Source organism: Delphinus delphis, chromosome 5 (assembly GCF_949987515.2).
Source record: "Delphinus delphis chromosome 5, mDelDel1.2, whole genome shotgun sequence".
Classification (NCBI taxonomy): Eukaryota; Metazoa; Chordata; class Mammalia; order Artiodactyla; family Delphinidae; genus Delphinus; species Delphinus delphis.
The window spans coordinates 21814751-21835579 of NC_082687.1; the positions used below are offsets into that span (position 1 = coordinate 21814751).

At 40.9% G+C, this 20829-nt stretch overlaps 1 protein-coding gene across 1 annotated transcript in view; it reads right to left on the bottom strand.

Annotated features, from left to right (window-relative positions):
* Positions 1–8886: 8886 nt before the first annotated feature.
* Positions 8887–20829, bottom strand: part of RNF150 (ring finger protein 150) — a 237109-nt gene continuing 225166 nt past the window's right edge. Inside the window, exon 7 of the mRNA XM_060012080.1 lies at positions 8887–9462. Coding sequence (XP_059868063.1) covers positions 9344–9462 — 119 coding nt within the window. The 3' untranslated portion in view covers positions 8887–9343. The remainder of the gene's footprint in view (positions 9463–20829) is intronic.

Consider the following 20829-nt stretch of genomic DNA (forward strand, 5'->3'; position numbering starts at 1 on the left):
CGAACCTGTGCCCCCTGCAGTGGAAGCGCAGAGTCTTAACCCCTGGACCACCAGGTAAGTCCCTAAATATAAATGTTTTATAATCCACAGTGCCATCTCTAGAACTCCAGATGAGGCAACACAGTTAGGAAATATGGATGACACAAACACATACATCTGGTTCCAATTTATTAAAAAACAAAACCAAACGAAATTCTGCAATGAAATTTCCTGGAATTCACAATCCTTTTCAAATCTTCATAGTTGCATTTTTTTTTGAACCAGTACATAAGAACACGATTGCACTTATTTACACGATAGTCTTCTATATAACAAAAATAGCCATGTTGTATGATTGAATGTTTCCAATTATTATCCTTAATATTTCATCACTAGCCCACATGAGACAAACAGCTTATGCTTTCCAAGCACAAAGAGAATACAATAAAGCAAGATAAAAGTCATGTCTCCTAATAGAAGACAAATCCCTTTAAAGACAGTTTTTTAAAACTTCCGTGTATTTCAAGAGATATATAAAGTGCTTTAGAAGGAGTAAGGTAGGTGCCTGAGGTGGAAGAGGGAAAGAGAAAGAGATTTATACAGAAAACAAAACAAAAACTAATAACTACACTGCCTTAACTAATCATTTAAATACGCCTGTGACTTTGTATAGAAGATGATGTTTGGGTAAAACAGCTACATAATTCACTACTAAATTTTTTTAGCAATTAAGAGCTAACCAAAGTCCAAATAAAAAGTTACTCATGCAAATGCCATGAGGAATAACTTTGGTGATTTTGAGTCATGTGGCAAAAAAATCAAGGAAGCTCAGTCTCATCTGAATGTGGAGAGGATGGGTCAGGGATCATTATGTGTGGGAGTTGCAGACTGGCCAGAAAGACCTCGAGGGGATGCTAAGTAAAATTCTACCGGTGACATCATTCGTTTTACAACGAAAGCACATAATTTGTGTTCAGGAGTGGAAAAAGAAATCCACTGGATTTTTTGTTGTTGCTAGTAGGGAGGGACTAGAGATTGATTGATGATGCCATGTCTGGACTATTTCTGAATGGAAGATTCATTCTTTGTAGGAGACATTTCCCCCCCCCCCCCAGTGGAAATAATAATATGCTCTATACAAAGAGGTTTAAATAAGTTTTTTTTTTGTTTTTTTTTTTTCACATTAGTGAGCTGGCTATTGCTGGTCATGATCTGCAGTCCACAAAGTCAGTGTCACATATATACTGCTTGGGAGGCTCCCCTGGAAACTAGAATAATCCTACTCCCAGCTCATGAACATTTGAAAGAACAACACCCATTAGTTTTTCAGGAAATGAATGGAATGTAACTTTTCACAAGTACAAAATTACTTCATTTTCTAAATATAAGGGACATCCCACTATAAAAATAACAACCCTCCCTTCCCTCCCCCAACCCTACATCTCTTTCTAATTATAAAATGGTACAACCATTTCAGATTACTAATGTGAAAGCAGGAAGTAAATATATTATTATGTACATGTACAAAACACGTGAGTATTTCACACCATTTACATTCATATGAAAGAAGTCTGTTTATTGATCTTCCTTTGCAATCTGACAAGAAAAAAGTTGAGATAACGTTACAAAACAATTAGGCCCTTGCCTTATAACTCTGCACAAACATTTCAGCCAGAGGCATCTTCTTTGCAAACAGAGCAAACAATACTCTTTCAACATTCTGCAGAAGGAAGGGGCTGCTGACAGATCTTCCATGGGATCCTCCTCCAACTTTTCAGAGTTTGTGACATTCCTTCCTCTTTTGACAAATGTGGACCAAATTCTCAACTACTGAGGAAACTGTACGATGAAAGGCAAATCACTACTAGTTGTTGAGGAAATGATGACCCTAGTCAAATTAGCTGGCTGAAAGAATAATGGCGAGAATTCCAGCAGAGGGCACACTGCCCCTTTGCAATAACATCCCACGTAACACTAAGTACCATAGACGCCAACACAAACACAGGCTGAAAAGTCCTTTTGTTAAGTCCTTCTTCCATTGCTCCACTATCTATTACTACAGGCAACAGTTTGGTATTTTCTTCAAAAGAGCAGGATATGCTGTAATTAATGAGCTCTTATACATGAAAATTCTTTGGCTATTTAAAATCTTCACATTCTCAAAGAGAACAATATTCTGAGTTCAATAAAGCGCTCGACTTGTCTGAAACTTTTGAGGGAAAAGGGGACTAAGCATTAGACTTTCAAGATGGTGCGGTACTAAGGCCATGATACTTTTTTTTATATTTCTGGATTTAGTAAGGTCAATCACAAGCCCGCAAGAGAAAACCCCGTCTCACAGTTTCATTCGACCAAGCAAACCACCTTCACTTTTATTTATGAGCACATTGTGAGAAAATTAAACTCGTCACTGGAAGAAACATGTGTCCATTTGGATGGTGATTGGTCTTTGGTTTATAGAGTACACATGGTCCCCACGTTTTTCCTGCTTCTCCAAGCCCTTCACTTCAGTAAGGATGACAAGACCACAGACATTCTGTCAAGCAATGACTTTAGGTAACTCAGGTTGAGCTACCTTCCCCACAGATTTTTCTCCCTCACTCTGTTCAGACCGGCAGAACCTCTGAAGAGATGTATATTCCTGCCTTATCATTATCCTTAACAAATATTTATCAGGTGGCCAGAGAGAGAATAGCTCGGTAGTAAGTACAAATGTTAGCAGTAGCACAAGGATGAGGAGGTCTTTGATCATGGAGGTTCCTGAAGAAGCCACTTGATCATGAAGCATGCAAGGCAGGCAACATTCAGAGTATGTAAAGAGAGATGTAAATGACCTCAGCAGCTTCTCTGTAGAATGAGCAGGTTTTGCAATTACAGGGCTTGATAATTAAGGGTCTACGTCCAGGATCTGGAATCACTGCTTGAGTTTTGGGATGGTTAATTTAGTGCCATCGAAAGGCTCAAAGGGGAGAGCACGGCTACTGATCTATTGACCTATGGGTCTTTATAAATTATCGTTCCTATTACAAAGGTCCTGGAGTTGTGAGATGGGGAGGGGATCAGGGAAAGGGAAGAGGTAAGTGATGAGAAACTCACACCTGCTTCTCAGAATTAATTTATTTTTCAGGTAATCCCAACCTTGTTTGCAATCAGGAGAGCGTTAAACTCCTTAAGACGTACACATTCCCCCAAACAGGTCATCTCTAAAGCTAGGGGATGCTCGTGGATTCGGGAAGAGCATCCACGTTCATACCCTTCCATCCTCTTTTCTGACTACCTGCGGGTAAGTATCCCCACCACCTTTTAATTGCCATCATCAAATGTACTTTTCAGTCCCGGCCATGCAAATAGCACAGAGGAGGGACTTCTGTGACTGCGGGGCACTCACTGCACAAGAATCTGTGTGTCTGTCACTTTAGGGGAATGGGTTTTTTTTTTTTTTTTTGGCCTCTTTTTCAGTCTTAAGGAAGAAGTGGCCTCTCAGATCACTTACAAAGAGCAAACTCTCGTGCCAAGACGCTAAGAAGCAGGAGTGGACATCGGATACGGTACAGCCCACATGTTTTTCCAAGAAATCCTAACCCTGTGGTGGGAGGGCCTGTGGTGAACTCAGAAGGTCACAAATGCTAGAGGTGGAAGATAAGAGATTAGACAGCATTCTGGAATTGTTACCTTGCCATTATTTACCTCAGGGACTTTTCTGGCAAGGAACCCTTTAAAAAAAAAAAAAGGCAATAGCTAGATTTGTGATAAAATTAGTGATATGAGAAGTGAAAATGAGGCAAACCCCATTACAGAGGAAGTTAATTTGCCTTTATAGTCAACTGGTTTTCCTCATCAGAAGTGAAAAGATAGATGCTGCCACACATTAAAAATCGCCAACAGGAACAATGATAATCAAAATAGTGACAACCCTATAGATCCAGAGCCGCTAAGGTTTTTTTTTTTTTTGTCCTGAAAGATGGGAAAAGGATGTGTGTGTGGGTGTGTGTACAAAGAAAGAGACAGGCAGTCAGAGAGATCCAGAGATAGAGAGAGACACACCCAGACAAAAAAGGGCAAGAAATCTAAGTGGGAGTCTATTAAAAAAACGCTACCAGAAGTGGACTCGGGCTCTATCTAGTATCACGGGGTGGGGGCTGGGTCCTCCCCGCCTCAGAGGCTGTGACTCTATCTCAGGTTTTCTGAAAGGGTTTTGATTTAATGAGGTTTCTTTGTTTTTGGTCAAGGTGATGCATTCAGTGGACAATTAAATGCCATTTATTTTTTATGCTCTGCAAGAATTTTCATCTAAACGTGATGAACATGATGCGAATAAAAGAGTCCCAAGATAGGCTATCTGTCATCATTTTTGGTTCTGAAAGGATGGCAGCTTCAGGGATGTCAGCGCACTAACTCTACTAGCCACTGGGTACCATGGTTTGATATGACCAAATCCAGACCCAGGAACATCCAGGATGTTTCCATCGGAATGAGGAAAATGCTCGAAACAAAACAAAACAAACAAAAACCTCTTTGGATGAAGGTTTGACACCATGGTCGTGATCATTACTAAGTGATGTCAGAAAAGGTAGGTGCCTTTGCTACTTCTAACTTTCTACCTTCTCCAAACTCTCCACCACTCCCTGCCTAGATGATGGAGTTGACATTTTAGTAGTGACCAAACCCTAGAGATGAAATCAATATTCCTATGCTCTGTTCGTGATCAGGGCTCAGTTCTTCCCAAAGGGACTGGCCACATAGGACGTAGCAATTCCTAGGGGGTACTCTCAGTTATTCTGAGGGAATGGAGATGCTCCTTTTCTTGCCCACAGCCTTGGGGTCTAAGGGGAATGCTTACTTCCAAGTTGAGACATGGCTTCTGAGTTGCAGGTGGTCATAATTCACCAACTTGGCACCAGACGGTCACAAGCCCCAAAGACTTCTTCTCTATTGAGAAGGCTACACACAAAGTCTTGTATTTGGAGTCAGTATGTACCTTCCCATTTTTTCCTCCCAAATCCAGGCATTTTAGCTATAGTGGTGGGACTACGGGGTCCTGGGACCAGGAAAAGACCTTCTGCCAATCAGGAAGAAGGCGGACCAGGGGTTGAGGTAAAGTTAGATGACTAGAGTCTGGATTTCTCTTTGGATCCTGACTGCCACACATCAGTCCAAGGGCGGAAGTAAAGGATAAAATTTTGTCTCAGCACCAAATCAACATGCTTTGTGTGACTTTTTAAAAAACAACTGGTCAAGGAAGCAACAGAAAACGGTCATGGACATCAGTGGTGTGGTTAGAAAGATGCAGCAAAAATTTCAAAAAGGATGGTCCGCATATTTACTCATTAGAAAACAAATGGATCTCTGGGCCTCTCAGTAGGTGGCCTGGGTGGAGTCCAGTTCTTTCTGGAGGTAATTAGGTTTTAACCTTTTTACTCTGTGAGGGTCAGGGAATCTTGTGAGAATGTTGGAGAAGCTCTAGCCCTGCGCTGTCCAAGGTGGCCACGAGCCATGTGATGCGGCTGACAGCTGGAGAAATGGCCAGTCCGAACGGAGAGGTGTGTGAGCGTAAAGCATACACTGCCCTTAGAAGATTTAGTATGGAAAAAGAACGTCAGGTATTTCGTGAATACTTTTTACACTAATTACGTGTCAAAACAATAATATTGGCTTAAAGAAGGGTATTATTAAAATTACTTTTACCTGTTTCCTTTTGCTTTTTAAAAATGCGGCCAGTAGAAAATTACATGTGGGACGTGTACTGTATTTCTGTTGAACAGTGCTGGTCTAGACACTAAAGAAAAATACACGTCAAGTCTTCATACACCTCTAGAAGGTTCCCACACCCTTTGATACTCTTTGAGCTACCGGGGCCCCAGGTCAGAGTTTCTTCTTCGTTGGGGAGGAGGTGAAGTAAGCTGTGGAGGAAGGATTGTTTCCATTTTTTTTTTTTTTGAACACGTCCCATGCCAGTTAACCTTTTTTGTTGTTGTTTGTTTAAAACTACCAAAGCCATAAGAAAATTCTTCAGAAACAAACCTTCGGTAAAGGAGAAACTTCTAGGCTCAGCGAGTTTGCAGCAGAACCTCCTTGGGGTCAGGTCCACAGGCCTCAGATTGGCCGGCTGGGCCCCTCATCCCCTATGCAGCATCTTATAGGGGCTGCTGGGCCACAGCGCACATAAGCACCCAATTCCTGATCTACCTGGTCGCTGGCAGGAAGAGAGAACACCCATCAATCCAAAAGGCATTTTCTCTCTGGGCATGGAATACAACTTATATTTCCTTTGCTGTTGAATTGTCCTTCTAATTCCCCTTGACTTAATACCAAAATTTGTTTTGGGCAAAGCTGACTGAAGGAGAGGTCGGCGGTGCAGGCCTTCGCTGACCAGGAAAAAGAAATACCTGGAGACGAAGAATTCCACACTGAGAATGAAGATTTGAAAGTATCCAGAGACTGCAAACTCTGTGACTAAGTGTGGTTTTTGTTTTTATTTTGTTTGGCTGCGTTGGGTCATCGTTGCTGCGCACGGGCTTTTCTCTAGTTGCGCGAGCAGGGGCTACTCTTCGTTCTGGTGCACGGGCTTCTCACTGCAGTGGCTTCTCTTGTTGCGGAGCATGGGCTCTAGGTGCGCGGGCTTCAGTAGTTGTGGCACACGGGCTTTGGTAGTTGTGGCTCGCAGGCTCTAGCGCACAGGCTCAGTAGTTGTGGTGCACGGGCTTAGTTGCTCTGCGACACGTGGGATCTTCTTGGACCAGGGCTCAAACCCATGTCCCCTGCATTGGCAGGCGGATTCTTAACCACTGAGCCATCAGGGAAGCCCTAAGTGTGGTTTTTAAAACAAGGCAAAACAAAGCAACTCCTACTTGCACTTAAAATTCAGTCATTTAGATAGTCTCAGCCACGCAAGAGTGCCAAATCCCAAAAGCTGTTATATGTTACATGTCAAGTAACTGTGCCTCCCCAAGGTAGACAGTCTGCTATATGTCATAGCTCTCTGTCAAAAATGGATCCCCCGGGGCTTCCCTGGTGGCGCAGTGGTTGAGAGTCCGCCTGCCGATGCAGGGGACGCGGGTTCGTGCCCCGGTCCAGGAAGATCCCACGTGCCGCGGAGCGCCTGGGCCCGTGAGCCATGGCCGCTGAGCCTGCGCGTCCAGAGCCTGTGCTCTGCAACGGGAGAGGCCACAACAGTGAGAGGCCCGCAAAAAACAAACAAACAAAAAGCATCCCCCGGCAAAATGCTCATTAGTGGTCCTAAGACCAGAAGGAGGCTTGGGCATCATCTTGTTAATCTCATTCACTTACAGATGGAGAAGCCGAGGCCAGCACGCACGCTGCTCGTCTATGCCTTCTGACTCCTGGTTTGGCACTGCCTTCGTGTCTCCCTGCCTGGAGACCCTGGATTTCATCACTGCAAGTGTTGGACTCCTAGAGAGAGGTGACATTTGTGAAGGTGGTGATCCTTTTCCTTGCTTTGCTGCCTACTTAGAAAGTGTCAAATAGGAAATTGTTCAAGGTGGTGAAAAAAGAGCAGCCAGGAGTCTCCCTCGACACGTACACCGTGTTCCAGCAGGCAGCAAGCTCTTACAGCAGAACGAAACTCTGTTTTTGCATGAGTATGCATGTAGCGAGAAGAAGGGCCTCGTCACATACATAAATAACTCAGTGAGAGAAGCTTTCTCTCCCAGGTAACCCACACAGCAGCATGGCCTTTCGCGGATGTCGAGGTGGTCCAGAGAAGCTATTCACACTGCCTTAGTCATCCCTGCCCCTGGAGAGTCTCAATGTATTACAAAACTGCCCACTGAAAAAAATAGCACACCTCTGTCAAAAAAAGAATAAAAACAGTTTAAAAACACCGGTGGGGGGGCTTCCCTGGTGGCGCAGTGGTTGAGAGTCCGCCTGCCGATGCAGGGGACACGGGTTCGTGCCCCGGTCCGGGAAGATCCCACATGCCGCGGAGCGGCTGGGCCCGTGAGCCATGGCCGCTGAGCCTGAGCGTCCGGAGCCTGTGCTCCGCAGCGGGAGAGGCCACAACAGTGAGAGGCCGGCGTACCGCAAACAAACAAAAAAAAACACCGGTGGATTTTTAGAATTCACTTTGATACCTCGTTTCCTTTCCCTCTTTGTTTCTCTCAGTCAGGAGAAACTTGACATCAACAATTCCCATGCTGTACTTTTTAGATCAAATGGTTTATCAAATCACACCTCCCTCCTCACTTGGTATCTAGACGCAGTCAGGGGAGCCCTGGGAAGCAATTTCTTAAGGATTTACCTAAATCCTCCCTCGAGGTCTGGCGAGGTTGAACAGAAGCATATTGGAATTAAGGTAAGACCTAGATGCTACTGCAGCCCTCACTGTGTTGGATCCAAAGATGACTGGATCTTTTCTAAAGCTTCCATCTCCTGCAGAACGCATTTGTGGAGGTAACAAAAGACTGCTGTAGCCTTGGGGAAACAGACATTTTGCTTTCGGGAAGAGTATATGGTATCTGGTTTGAAAACTAGGCTTGCAGTCCCAGTGACGGACAAGCCCTACAGCCACAGAGAATGGCGCTAATGCCCTAGTGGGAACTTGTGAGTTCAGAATTTCAGCCAAAGACTGTTAAGAATCAGATGGATTGAAATGCCTCCCTAGAGCTTCCTTCTCAAGTCACGTGGGTCCTCAACAGAGCCTGGCAAGTGGAAGCCAGCATGTGGAGCTAAAAAAAATGAGCAGTGGCCTCAGCAGATTCAGAGCTTGGTGTTGGGGTCTCTGGCAGCTGGCATTTCCAAGATCCACTTAAAAGAATTCAGATTCTAAACGAAAGCTGGCCTTAGACTGTTTCAAGGTGCTGAGGCACTTCCTAAAGCCATGCACACTTCATGCTGAGAGGTCAAGGCCATTAATCTCAGAGATGGAATACAAACTGGTCATAGCAGGAACTGAGGCTTCCAAACAGAACTCTGTACAAAAGCTGGAGTGAATCAAAGGAAAAACAAAAGAGTGAACTTAAACTACACATAGTCCTTAAAAAGAAAGCGCCAAAGAAATCAACAACATTCCCCAAATAGGAAAACAAGAAACTGAAATGAAACTAAGAAGCCCTAAGAGTGTCTTTTCAGTCTGTTTGAGGAACTTCGGAAGTGTGTGCCTACAAGGACATGGGAGAGAAAATCAGCTTTCAACGTCAAAGGGGCCGAGGCCATGAGCTGTTGTAGAGACGGAGAAACTGCATCCTGATGAACGTGACTTTGGGTATTGCTTTTCGGTACCATTCTTGTGTGGAGCCCCCTGGAGTTGCCAAGGTGGTCTGGAGGTGCATGTGCCTGGTCCAGTCTTGGGGCACTCCTCCCTTCCTTCCCCTTGGTCCTATCATCCCTTTTTTCTATATTCGCCATTTCAAGATTTCACCTCTTCGCAGTCTTGGTCGGTGGAAAGTTCTACGTCAGACAGTCCAACCTCCATTGCCATGATCAGCGAGATATCAGAATCACTGCTTATAGCTGGTTCCTGCTCACCTGGTGGGGGGAAACAGAGTTCACAGTGAACACCGAGCTATGTCTTCAGATGCTGATTATTTCAATACAATTGCCTTTAATAACATTTCATTGAAGCCCAAGAGAAGGTGTTAGGCTACTTCGTAAAAAAAAGAAAAAAAGTCTAGTTAGAGACTTTTCTCACACTACATCCCCAAATAAACTCTAAATGGGTCAAGAAGTTAAATGTAAACAAAAGAAACTAATGAAGCCAGAGGAAAATATATCTTATAAGTATATATCTAAGTAGGAAGAAAATGTATCTAACATCTCTAAGTAAGGCAAGAAGTGCTACATGGAAAAGCAATTGAGCAATTCACAGATGAAAAGATTGATAAATGTATATAAAATGCTAAAAATATTTAAAACATGAAACATAAGATCAAAGGTATATGTCACACTGGGAATATCTGCAAAAATTTCACAGAGGATTGTATTCATTTTTTTGTTTTTTTGAACTTTATTATTTTTTTTTATACAGCAGGTTCTTATTAGTTATCCATTTTATACATATTAGTGTATATATGTCAATCCCAATCTCCCAATTCATCACACCACCATTCCCCCCGCCCCCCGCGCCACTTTCCCCCCTTGGTGTCCGTACGTTTGTTCTCTACATCTGTGTCTCAGTTTCTGCCCTGCAAACCAGTTCATCTGTACCATTTTTCTAGCTCCACATATATGCGTTAATATACGATATTTGTTTCTCTCTTTGTGACTTACTTCACTCTGCATGGTAGTCTCTAGATCCGTCCATGTCTCTACAAATGACCCAATTCCGTTCCTTTTTATGGCTGAGTAATATTACACTGTATATACGTACCACATCTTCTTTATCCATTCGTCTGTCGATGGGAATTTAGGTTGCTTCCATGACCTGGCTATTGTAAATAGTGCTGCAAGGAACACTGGGGTGCATATGTCTTTTTGAATTATGGTTTTCTCTGGGTATATGACCAGTAGTGGGATTGCTGGGTCATATGATAATTCTATTTTTAGTTTTTTAAGGAACCTCCATACTGTTCTACATAGTGGCTGTATCAATTTACATTCCCACCAACAGTGCAAGAGGTTCCCTTTTCTCCACGCCCTCTCCAGCATTTGTTGTTTGTAGATTTTCAGATGATGCCCATTCTAACTGGTATGAAGTGATACCTTACTGTAGTTTTGATTTGCATTTCTCTAATAATTAGTGATGTTGAGCAGCTTTTCCTGTGCTTCTTGGCCATCTGTATGTCTTCTTTGCAGAAATGTCTGTTTAGGTCTTCTGCCCATTCTTGGATTGGGTTGTTTGTTTTTTTAATATTGAGCTGCATGAGCTGTTTATATATTTTGGAGGTTAATCCTTTGTCCGATGATTCATTTGCAAATACTTTCTCCCATTTTGAGGGTTGTCTTTTTGTCTTGTTTATGGTTTCCTTGCTGTGCAAAAGCTTTTAAGTTTCATTAGGTCCCATTTGTTTATTTTTATTTCCATTACTCCAGGAGGTGGATGAAAAAAGATCTTGCTGTGATTTATGTCAAAGAGTGTTCTTCCTAAGTTTTCCTCTAAGAGTTTTATAGTGTCCGGTCTTACATTTAGGTCTCTAATCCATTTTGAGTTTACTTTTGTGTATGGTGTTAGGGAGTGTTCTAGTTTCATTCTTTTACATGTAGCTGTCCAGTTTCCCCAGTACCACTTATTGAAGAGACTGTCTTTTCTCCATTGTATATCCTTGCCTCCTTTGTCATAGATGAGTTGACCATAGGTGTGTGGGTTTACCTCTGGGTTTTCTATCTTGTTCCATTGATCTATATTTTTCTGTTTTTGTGCCAGTACCATATTGTCTTGATTACTGTAGCTTTGTAATATAGTCTGAAGTCAGGGAGTCTGATTCCTCCAGCTCCGTTTTCTTCCCTCAGGACTGCTTTGGCTATTCGGGGTCTTTTGTGTCACCATACAAACTTTAAGATTTTTTGTTCTAGTTCCGTAAAAAATGCCATTGGTAATTTGATAGGGATTGCATTGAATCTGTAGATTGATTTGGGTAGTGTAGTCATTTTCACAATATTGATTCTTCCAATCCAAGAACATGGTATATCTCTCCATATGTTGATATCATCTTTAATTTCTTTCATCAGTGTCTTATAGTTTTCTGCATACAGGTCTTTTGTCTCCCTCAGTAGGTTTATTCCTAGGTATTTTATTCTTTTTGTTGCAGTGGTAAATGGGAGTGTCTCCTTAATTTCTCTTTCAGATTTTTCATCATTAGTGTATAGGAATGCAAGAGATTTCTGTGCATTAATTTTGTATCCTGCAACTTTACCAAATTCATTGATTAGCTCTAGTAGTTTTCTGGTGGCATCTTTATGATTCTTTATGTATAGTATCATGTCATCTGCAAACAGTGACAGCTTTACTTCTTCTTTTCCAATTTGTATTCCTTTTATTTCTTTTTCTTCTCTGATTGCCCTGGCTAGGACTTCCAAAACTATGTTGAATAATAGTGGTGAGAGTGGACATCTTTGTCTTGTTCCTGATCTTAGAGGAAATGCTTTCAGTTTTTCACCATTGAGGATGATGTTGGCTGTGGGTTTGTCATATATGGCCATTATTATGCTGAGGTAGGCTCCCTCTGTGCCCACTTTCTGGAGAGGTTTTATCATAAATGGGTGTTGAATTTTGTCAAAAGCTTTTTCTGCATCTATTGAGATGATCATATGGTTTTTCTTCTTCAATTTGTTAATTTGGTGTATCACATTGACTGATTTGCATATATTGAAGAATCCTTGCATCGCTGGGATAAATCCCACTTGATCATGGTGTATGATCGTTTTAATGTGTTGCTGGATTCTGTTTGCTACTATTTTGTTGAGGATTTTTGCATCTATATTCATCAGTGATATTGGTCTGTAATTTTGTTTTTTTGTAGTATCTTTGTCTGGTTTTGGTATCAGGGTGACGGTAGCCTCATAGAATGAGTTTGGGAGTGTTCCTTCCTCTGCAGTTTTTTGGAAGAGTTTGAGAAAGATGGGAGTTAGCTCTTCTCTAAATGTTTGATAGAATTCACCTGTGAAGCCATCTGGTCCTGGACTTTTGTTTGCTGGAAGATTTTTAATCACAGTTTCAATTTCATCACTTGTGACTGGTCTGTTCCTATTTTCTATTTCTTCCTGGTTCAGTCTTGGAAGGTTATACCTTTCAAAGAGTTTGTCCATTTCTTCCAGGTTGTCCATTTTATTGGCATAGAGTTGCTTGTAGTAGTCTCTTAGGATGCTTTGTATTTCTGCGGAGTCTGTTGTAACTTCTCCTTTTTCATTTCTAATTTTAATGATTTGAATCCTCTTCCTCTTTTTCTTGATGAGTCTGGCTAATGGTTTATCAATTTTGTTTATCTTCTCAAAGAACCAGCTTTTATTTTTATTGATCTTTGCTATTGTTTTCTTTTTTTCTATTTCATTTATTTCTGCTCTGATCTTTATGATTTCTTTCCTTCTACTAACTTTGGGTTTTGTTTTTGCTCTTCTTTCTCTAGTTCTTTTAGGTGTAAGGTTAGATTGTTTATTTGAGATGTTTGTTGTTTCTTGAGGTAGGACTGTATTGCTATAAACTTCCCTCTTAGAACTGCTCTTGCTGCATCCCATAGGTTTTGGATTGTCATGTTTTCATTGTCATTTGTCTCTAGGTATTTTTTAATTTCCTCTTTGATTTCTTCAGTGATCTCTTGGTTATTTAGTAATGTGTTGCTTAGCCTCCATGTGTTTGTGTTTTTTATGTTTTTTACCCTGTAATTGATTTCTAATCTCATAGCATTGTGGTCAGAAAAGATGCTTGATATGATTTCAATTTTTTAAGATTTACTGAGGCTTGATTTGTGACCCAAGATGTGATCTATCCTGGAGAATGTTCCATGAGAACTTGAGAAGAAAGTGTAATCTGCTGTTTTTGGATGGAATGTCCTATAAATATCAATTAAATGTCTCTGCTCTATTGTGTCATTTAAAGCTTGTGTTTCCTTCTTAATTTTCTGTTTGGATGATCTGTTCATTGGTGTAAGTGAGGTGTTAAAGTCCCCCACTATTATTGTGTTACTGTCGATTTCCTATTTTATACCTGTTAGCAGTTGACTTATGTATTGAGGTGCTCCTATGTTGGGTGCATATATATTTATAATCATTATATCTTCTTCTTGGATTGATCCCTTGATCATATGTAGTGTCCTTCCTTGTCTCTTGTAACATTCTTTATTTTAAAGTCAATTTTATCTGAAATGAGTATTGCTACTTCAGTTTTCTTTTGATTTCCATTTGCATGGAATATCTTTTTCCATCCCCTCACTTTCAGTCTGTATGTGTCCCTAGGTCTGAAGTGGGTCTCTTGTAGACAGCATATATATGGGTCTTGTTTTTGTATCCATTCAGCAAGCATGTGTCTTTTGGTTGGAGCATTTAATCCATTCACGTTTAAGGTAATTATTGATATGTATGTTCCTATGACCATTTTCTTAACTGTTTTGGGTTTGTAGGTCTTTTCTTCTCTTGTGTTTCCCACTTAGAGAAGTTCCTTTAGCATTTGTTGTAGAGCTGGTTTGGTGGTGCTTAGTTCTCTTAGCTTTTGCTTGTCTGTAAAGCTTTTGATTTCTCCATCAAATCTGAATGAGATCCTTGCTGGGTAGAGTAATCTTGGTTGTAGTTTCTTCCCTTTCATCACTTTAAATATATCGTGCCACTCCCTTCTGGCTTGTAGAGTTTCTGTTGAGAAATCAGCTGTTAACCTTATGGGAGTTCCCTTGTATGTTATTTTTCATTTTTCCCTTGCTGCTTTCAATAATTTTTCTTTGTCTTTAATTTTTGCCAATTTGATTACTATGTGTCTCGGCGTGTTTCTCCTTGGGTTTATCCTGTATGGGACTCTCTGCGCTTCCTGGACTTGGGTGGCTTTTTCCTTTCCCATGTTAGGTAAGCTTTTCACTATAATCTCTTCAAATATTTTCTTGGGTCCTTTCTCTCTCTCTTCTCCTTCTGGGACCCCTGTAATGCAAATGTTGTTGCGTTTAATGTTGTCCCAGACGTCTCTTAGGCTGTCTTCATTTCTTTTCATTCTTTTTTCTTTATTCTGTTCTGCAGCAGTGAATTCCACCATTCTGTCTTCCAGGTCACTTATCCATCCTTCTGCCTCAGTTATTCTGCTATTGATTCCTTCTAGTATATTTTTCATTTCAGTTATTCTATTGCTCATCTGTTTGTTTGTTCTTTAATTCTTCTAGGTCTTCGTTAAAACATTTCTTGCATCTTCTCGATCTTTGCCTCCATTCTTTTTCTGAGGTCCTGGATCATCTTCACTATCATTATTCTGAATTCTTTTTCTGGAAGGTTGCCTATCTCCACTTCATTTAGTTGTTTTTCTGGGGTTTTATCTTGTTCCTTCATCTGGTACATATACATAGCCCTCTGCCTTTTCATCTTGTCTGTCTTTCTGTGAATGTGGTTTTTGTTCCACAGGCTGCAGGATTGTAGTTCTTGTTGCTTCTGCTGTCTGCCCTCTGGTGGATGAGGCTATCTAAGAGGCTTGTACAAGTTTCTTGATGGGAGGGACTGGTGGTGGGTAAAGCTGACTGTTGCTCTGGTAGGCAGAGCTCAGTAAAACTTTAATCTGCTTGTTTGCTGATGGGTGGGGCTGAGTTCCCTCCTTGTTGGTTGTTTGGCCTGAGGCGACCCCACACTGGAGCCTGCCTGGGCTCTTTGGTGGGGCTAATGGCGGACTCTGGGAGGGCTCATGACAAGGAGTACTTCCCAGAACTTCTGTGGCCAGTGTCCTGTCCTCACGGTGAGACACAGCCACCCCCTGCCTCTGCAGGAGACCCTCTAACACTAGCAGGTAGGTCTGGTTCAGTCTCCTATGGGGTCACTGCTCCTTCCCCTGGGTCCTGATGCGCACACTACTTTGTGTGTGCCCTCCAAGAGTGGAGTCTCTGTTTCTCCAGTCCTGTCAAAGTCCTGTAGTCAAATCCCGCTAACCTTCAAAGTCTGATTCTCTAGGGATTCCTTCTCCCGTTGCTGGACTCCCAGGTTGGGAAGCCTGACGTGGGGCTCAGGACCTTCACTCCAGTGGGTGGACTTCTGTGGTATAAGTGTTCTCCAGTTTGTGAGTCACCACCCAGCAGTTATGGGATTTGATTTTATTGTGATTGCACCCCTCCTACCGTCTCATTGTGGCTTCTCTTTTGTCTTTGGATGTGGGGTATCTTTTTTGGTGAGTTCCAGTGTCTTCCTGTCGATGATTGTTCAGCAGTTAGTTGTGATTCCAGTGCTCTTGCAAGAGTGAGTGAGAGCACGTCCTCTTACTCCGCCATCTTGAACCAATCTTTGAGGACTGTATTCTTAACAGAGAGCTTTTAAATAAATAAGAAAAACTAAGATTCCAACAGAAAAATTGGTAAAGGTTACTGTTATACAGTTCACAAAAAAGGTAATATAAATGGACAATAAATATCAGGTAAAAAGAAGCTATTCTTATTTTTTATGAAATCTTCACTCTTTAAAAAAGAGTGTATTACAGTTAAAGGTACATTGAGGTAGGTATTTTGATCAACTGCACTCACAACTGTGAAATTTTCACTCAGTAATTTCATTTCCAGAATGCATTATAGAGAAATTATCAGAGATGCAAAACTATTCATTTAAGCATTATTTATAGCAGCAAAACATTGCAAGAAGCCCAACAATAAATAATATCTCAGTAAACTATATTTCTTCTAAAGGACAATCTTCTGGTTATAATCACTAAAGTGAGGTTTCCAGAGAGTTTGTAGTGCAGTGAAATTGACAGAGAAAGTTAAGTAGAAGAAAACCAAAAATGTTAATAAGAGTTGTCTCAAGTTTTAGTGTTTATAATTATTTTCTTTTCTTTAAAAAAATTTAGTTTTACTCCTAACCATTCTTTAATGAACAGATATCATTCATTCACTCAAGACATAATTATTGAGTCCCTCCTTTGTGCTAAGGCTTATGCTAACTGTAGGGATATAGGTGAGAGCGAGGCAGTTCCAGACCTCAAGGAGCTTACTGTCCAGTAGACAGGCAGACCATTTACTTGTCAATTACCACCCGACAGGACAAGCACTTTGCTGGAAGATGTACCGGTTTTATAGGAGCAGGTAATGGGGCTACAAAACCATTTAGTGAATCAAAGAAAGCTTCCCACAGGCTGCGATATCTAAACTGAGTCCTATAGGATAACTTGTATTTTAGCCAGATGAATGAGAAAGATGAATCTTTTAAGCACTAGCAATGGCATGCACAGATGGCTGTAGGTGATAGGGAGCCTTGTGCAGACGGACATCAGACTGTATTTAAATATGACTGGGATGCAGAGGCAAGCTAGGGAGGCTGGGGAGCTCAGCTGCCTGTAAGGCAGCTTTAAAACCAGAAGATCTTGTATGTTCCATTACCCTGCAGAAGAAGTACGCAATTAAAAGACCAACAAAACATTTAAGTGCTAAAGAATGCGGATGGTTATAATACACTTTTGCTCTCATAATCATTGATATAATTTATTTCATGTTGAAGTGCAGTTAAGAAAAATATATGAGTTTCATGATGGGTAGTGAATTCTTCAGATGTTTAAAAGGAGGCAAACAGAGAACTAACAAAGAGTTATGGTCTTAGAATCAGTTTTAGAGAAATGAGGTATTCCACAGGGATATACCTAAAGACTGAGATCTAAAATGTTTCCCAGACCCAAAAGTGCATGAGGTTCGTAGAAGTGTAGACAGATCAATGGGTAGAATAAAACTTTGGAAGCAGATCTTGGAAGATAGAAGTACAGTATTTAGTCTTTGAAAATGGTGACATTCAACAAAAATTCAATAAAACTAGTCATTTAGAAAAAGGTGAAACTGGATTCCTGCCTCATACTGTATACATTCTAGGCTGGCTAAATATCTATATCTCTATCTGTATCCACATCCATATCTCTATCTGTATCTATACCTGTATGTATAGCACATCTTTATTTTGTGTGTGTGGTACTTCCGTCCCATTTATCCTCCTCTCCAGAGCCATCTGGTACCTTCCATCCCTGACCTTTGGGGAATTCTTTGATGCAGACTAGGATGGCCCTCCCCTTCCTGCTTCGCACTTGTTTTCTCTGCAGGGCTGTGGCTTGCTGTTGTGTAGGCTGCACTCAGCACCACCTGGAGGAAGCTTTCACTCTGGAGGCTGAGTGAGCAGTGGGCACTGAATTTCAGCTGGATACAACCTGCATAGCCAGGGAAATGACCTCGCTCTGATTTTTAGGTCCACTAGGTCAATGACCCCTTATTTTTTTCCCAGTTGCCCAAATTTTGCCTTTGTCTCTTTTTACATTTTCCCTGTCCATGTTGGTCTATGCCTTACAAACATCCCTTTGCTATAGTTTTTGTGGGGTTTTAGGAGTGGCTGGAAGTAATTTCATGTGTTCAATCCACTCTTTTTATTCAGTGCTCTCTGTAAGCATCACTTTTACAATGAGAAAATTATATACTGAAAATTATATTTATGAGATCTGGGATCCTATCTTACTTTAGGAGATGGTATTCTAGTCTCGGCTATAAGTAACTACACATGTTACTTGGTATAAGTCACTTTCTCCTTTAGGACTAGAGTTTAAATGTCTATAAAATGAGAGTTTGTTCTAGATATCTTAGAGTCCTTTCCAGTTGTTACAGTTTATTCATGTATATGCTGATGCCAATCTAGCACAGGTCCTCATACATGGCAGGTGCTCAATAAATAATTATTTAATAGAATTACCGGTGAGAAAGAGTTGTGTTTCTTTTGTCATAACCCTTCAACATGTTGCTTTCTATTAAAATTTTTCTTCCTTAATCAAAAAGAAGGTTTGCTAGTGTATATTTAGTACAAGTATGTACTAAATGGGAGAAATCACTACTTTGAGGTGTAAAGAAACCTGAAATATTCTTATTCCTGGAGATAAAAAATGAGGGCCAAAGATATGGAAGCAACCTAAGTGTCCATCGACAGCTGAATGGATAAAGAAGATGTGGTATATATACATATATACGTACAATGGAATACTACTCAGCTATAAAAAAGAATGAAATTTTGCCACTTGCAGCAACATGGATAGACTGGGAGGGTGTTATGCTAAGTGAAACAAGTCAGACAGAGAAAGACAAATACTGTATGATATCACTTATATGTGGAATCTAAAAAATACAACAAAACTAGTGAATACAACAAAAAAGGAAGCAGACTCACAGATAGAACAAACTAGTGGTTACCAGTGGGGGGAGGGGGAGGGTCATGATGTGGGGGGAGTGGGAGGCACAAACTACTGGGTGTAAGACAGGCTACAAGGATGTATTGTATGACACAAGGGAATATGGCCAATATTTTGTAATACCTGTAAATGGAGTGTAACCTTTAAAAATTATATTAAAAATTTTAAAAATGAGGGCTGTACTGTAGAGGTAATATTCTGTCCCTTCCCTTCCCCCTTCACCTGCCCCTCTTTCTCCTTCTCCTTCTTCTTGTTCTTTTGGGCGATAGTCCATGAACCAATTTAGTTCACAAGAAGCCAAAAATGACAGCTCACAAGTAAACTATAAGTCAACGGAAGAGCTCACCATGGAGTGATCTTATAGCTTTCATATGGAGCTAGTACAAAAGGAAGCACAGATGAGAGTTGACTTGTGTAGAGATAGCTTACTGTACCTGCAGCTTTTCACCTACACTCCTATCTTCTCAGCCACCAGCCTCAGCAGATTTCAAGGATTCATTCTCAGCGTGGTGTTTTCTAAATCGGAATGTGTGAATTGAAAGAGAAAAGGGCTGTGGGGACTGCTATAACTATGGGCTGTTGAATTCATGGGGCTATTTTGGAAATTGTCCTGCACTGCTCTAGGCAAAGATGAATTCAAACCAATAAAAATAGAGATTTTCCAAAAATGGTGCAATTTTCATGATGTGACATTGCATCAGTCACAATATCTAATCATTTTCCATGCCAAAACTTAAAAAAATGATCTGAAGACATCTGAAATTATTCTTTACTCTGTCCTGTGTTTTTAATTGAACTCGGTTTGCTCCATATATATATATATTTTTTTAGAAGATGCTGGGCGTAGGAGTTTATTAATTAATTAATTTATTTTTGCTGTGTTGCATCTTTCGTTTCTGTGAGAGGGCTTTCTCTAGTTGTGGCAAGTGGGGGCCACTCTTCATCGCCGTGCACGGGCCTCTCACTATCGTGGCCTCTCCTGTTGCGGAGCACAGGCTCCAGATGTGCAGGCTCAGTAGTTGTGGCTCACGGGCCTAGCTGCTCCATGGCATGTGGGATCTTCCCAGACCAGGGCTCGAACCCATGTCCCCTGCATTAGCAGGCAGATTCTCAACCACTGCACCACCAGGGAAGCCCTGCTCCATAATTTTTAAAAGCAGGGTTTTATCCTTTAATCAAGGCAGATGTTTTACTTTGAGGCCAAAATAATACAAATAAAAATGTTGACACTAAAACATTTAGAAGGTTCTCTGTAGGCGGTACTAACTGAGGAGTGTAAAGTAACAATTAACAATAATATAAATGTTCACCGAATTTTATCTTCTTCCCTGAAAAAGCTAATATAAAATGAATGCAAAAATAACATTGGCCTTTACTGAATTCTCACAATAACCCTTTGATGTGGGTATTATTATTCCTATTTCACAAACAAAAAAGAAGCCTTAGTCCCTTTGACACAGTAGTATAATACCTACTTGACACACTTTCCTCTCTTGGTTTCATGCATTGTAAGGACATTGAGAGAATTTAAACAGGGAGTAATACGATCTGCTTAATATTTTAAAGGAGCACTCTTGCTGTTACGTGAAGAATAGATTGGTAGGTCAAGGGTGGAGATAATCCAGAAGAAACCACGGCAGCAAAACAGATGAAGCATGGTGGTGGCTTGTTGTAATAGGAATGGAGGTAAGAGGACAAATTGAAGTGATAGTTTATTTTTTACTACTTTTTTATTTTTATACAACTTTAAAGGTTACTTTCCATTTACAGTTATTACAAAATAATGGCTATATTCCCTGTGTTGTGCAATACATCCTTGAGCCTATCTTATACCCAGCAGTTTGTGCCTCAATCCCCCACCCCTAAATTGCCCTTTAACCCCATCCCCACTGGTAAGCACTACTGTGTTCTCTATGAGTCTGCTTCTTTTACGTTTTATTGACTTCAGCATAGAGAAGGTATTTTGGTGGATTTAAAGACTGATCCCAAGTATCTAATGCTCCGTCTTGAATCTCTTTATCACAATGTTAGAAAGCACCTGATTAGATGGTGAGCAGAAAACACTGTTTTAAATGGAGCTTTGTGAC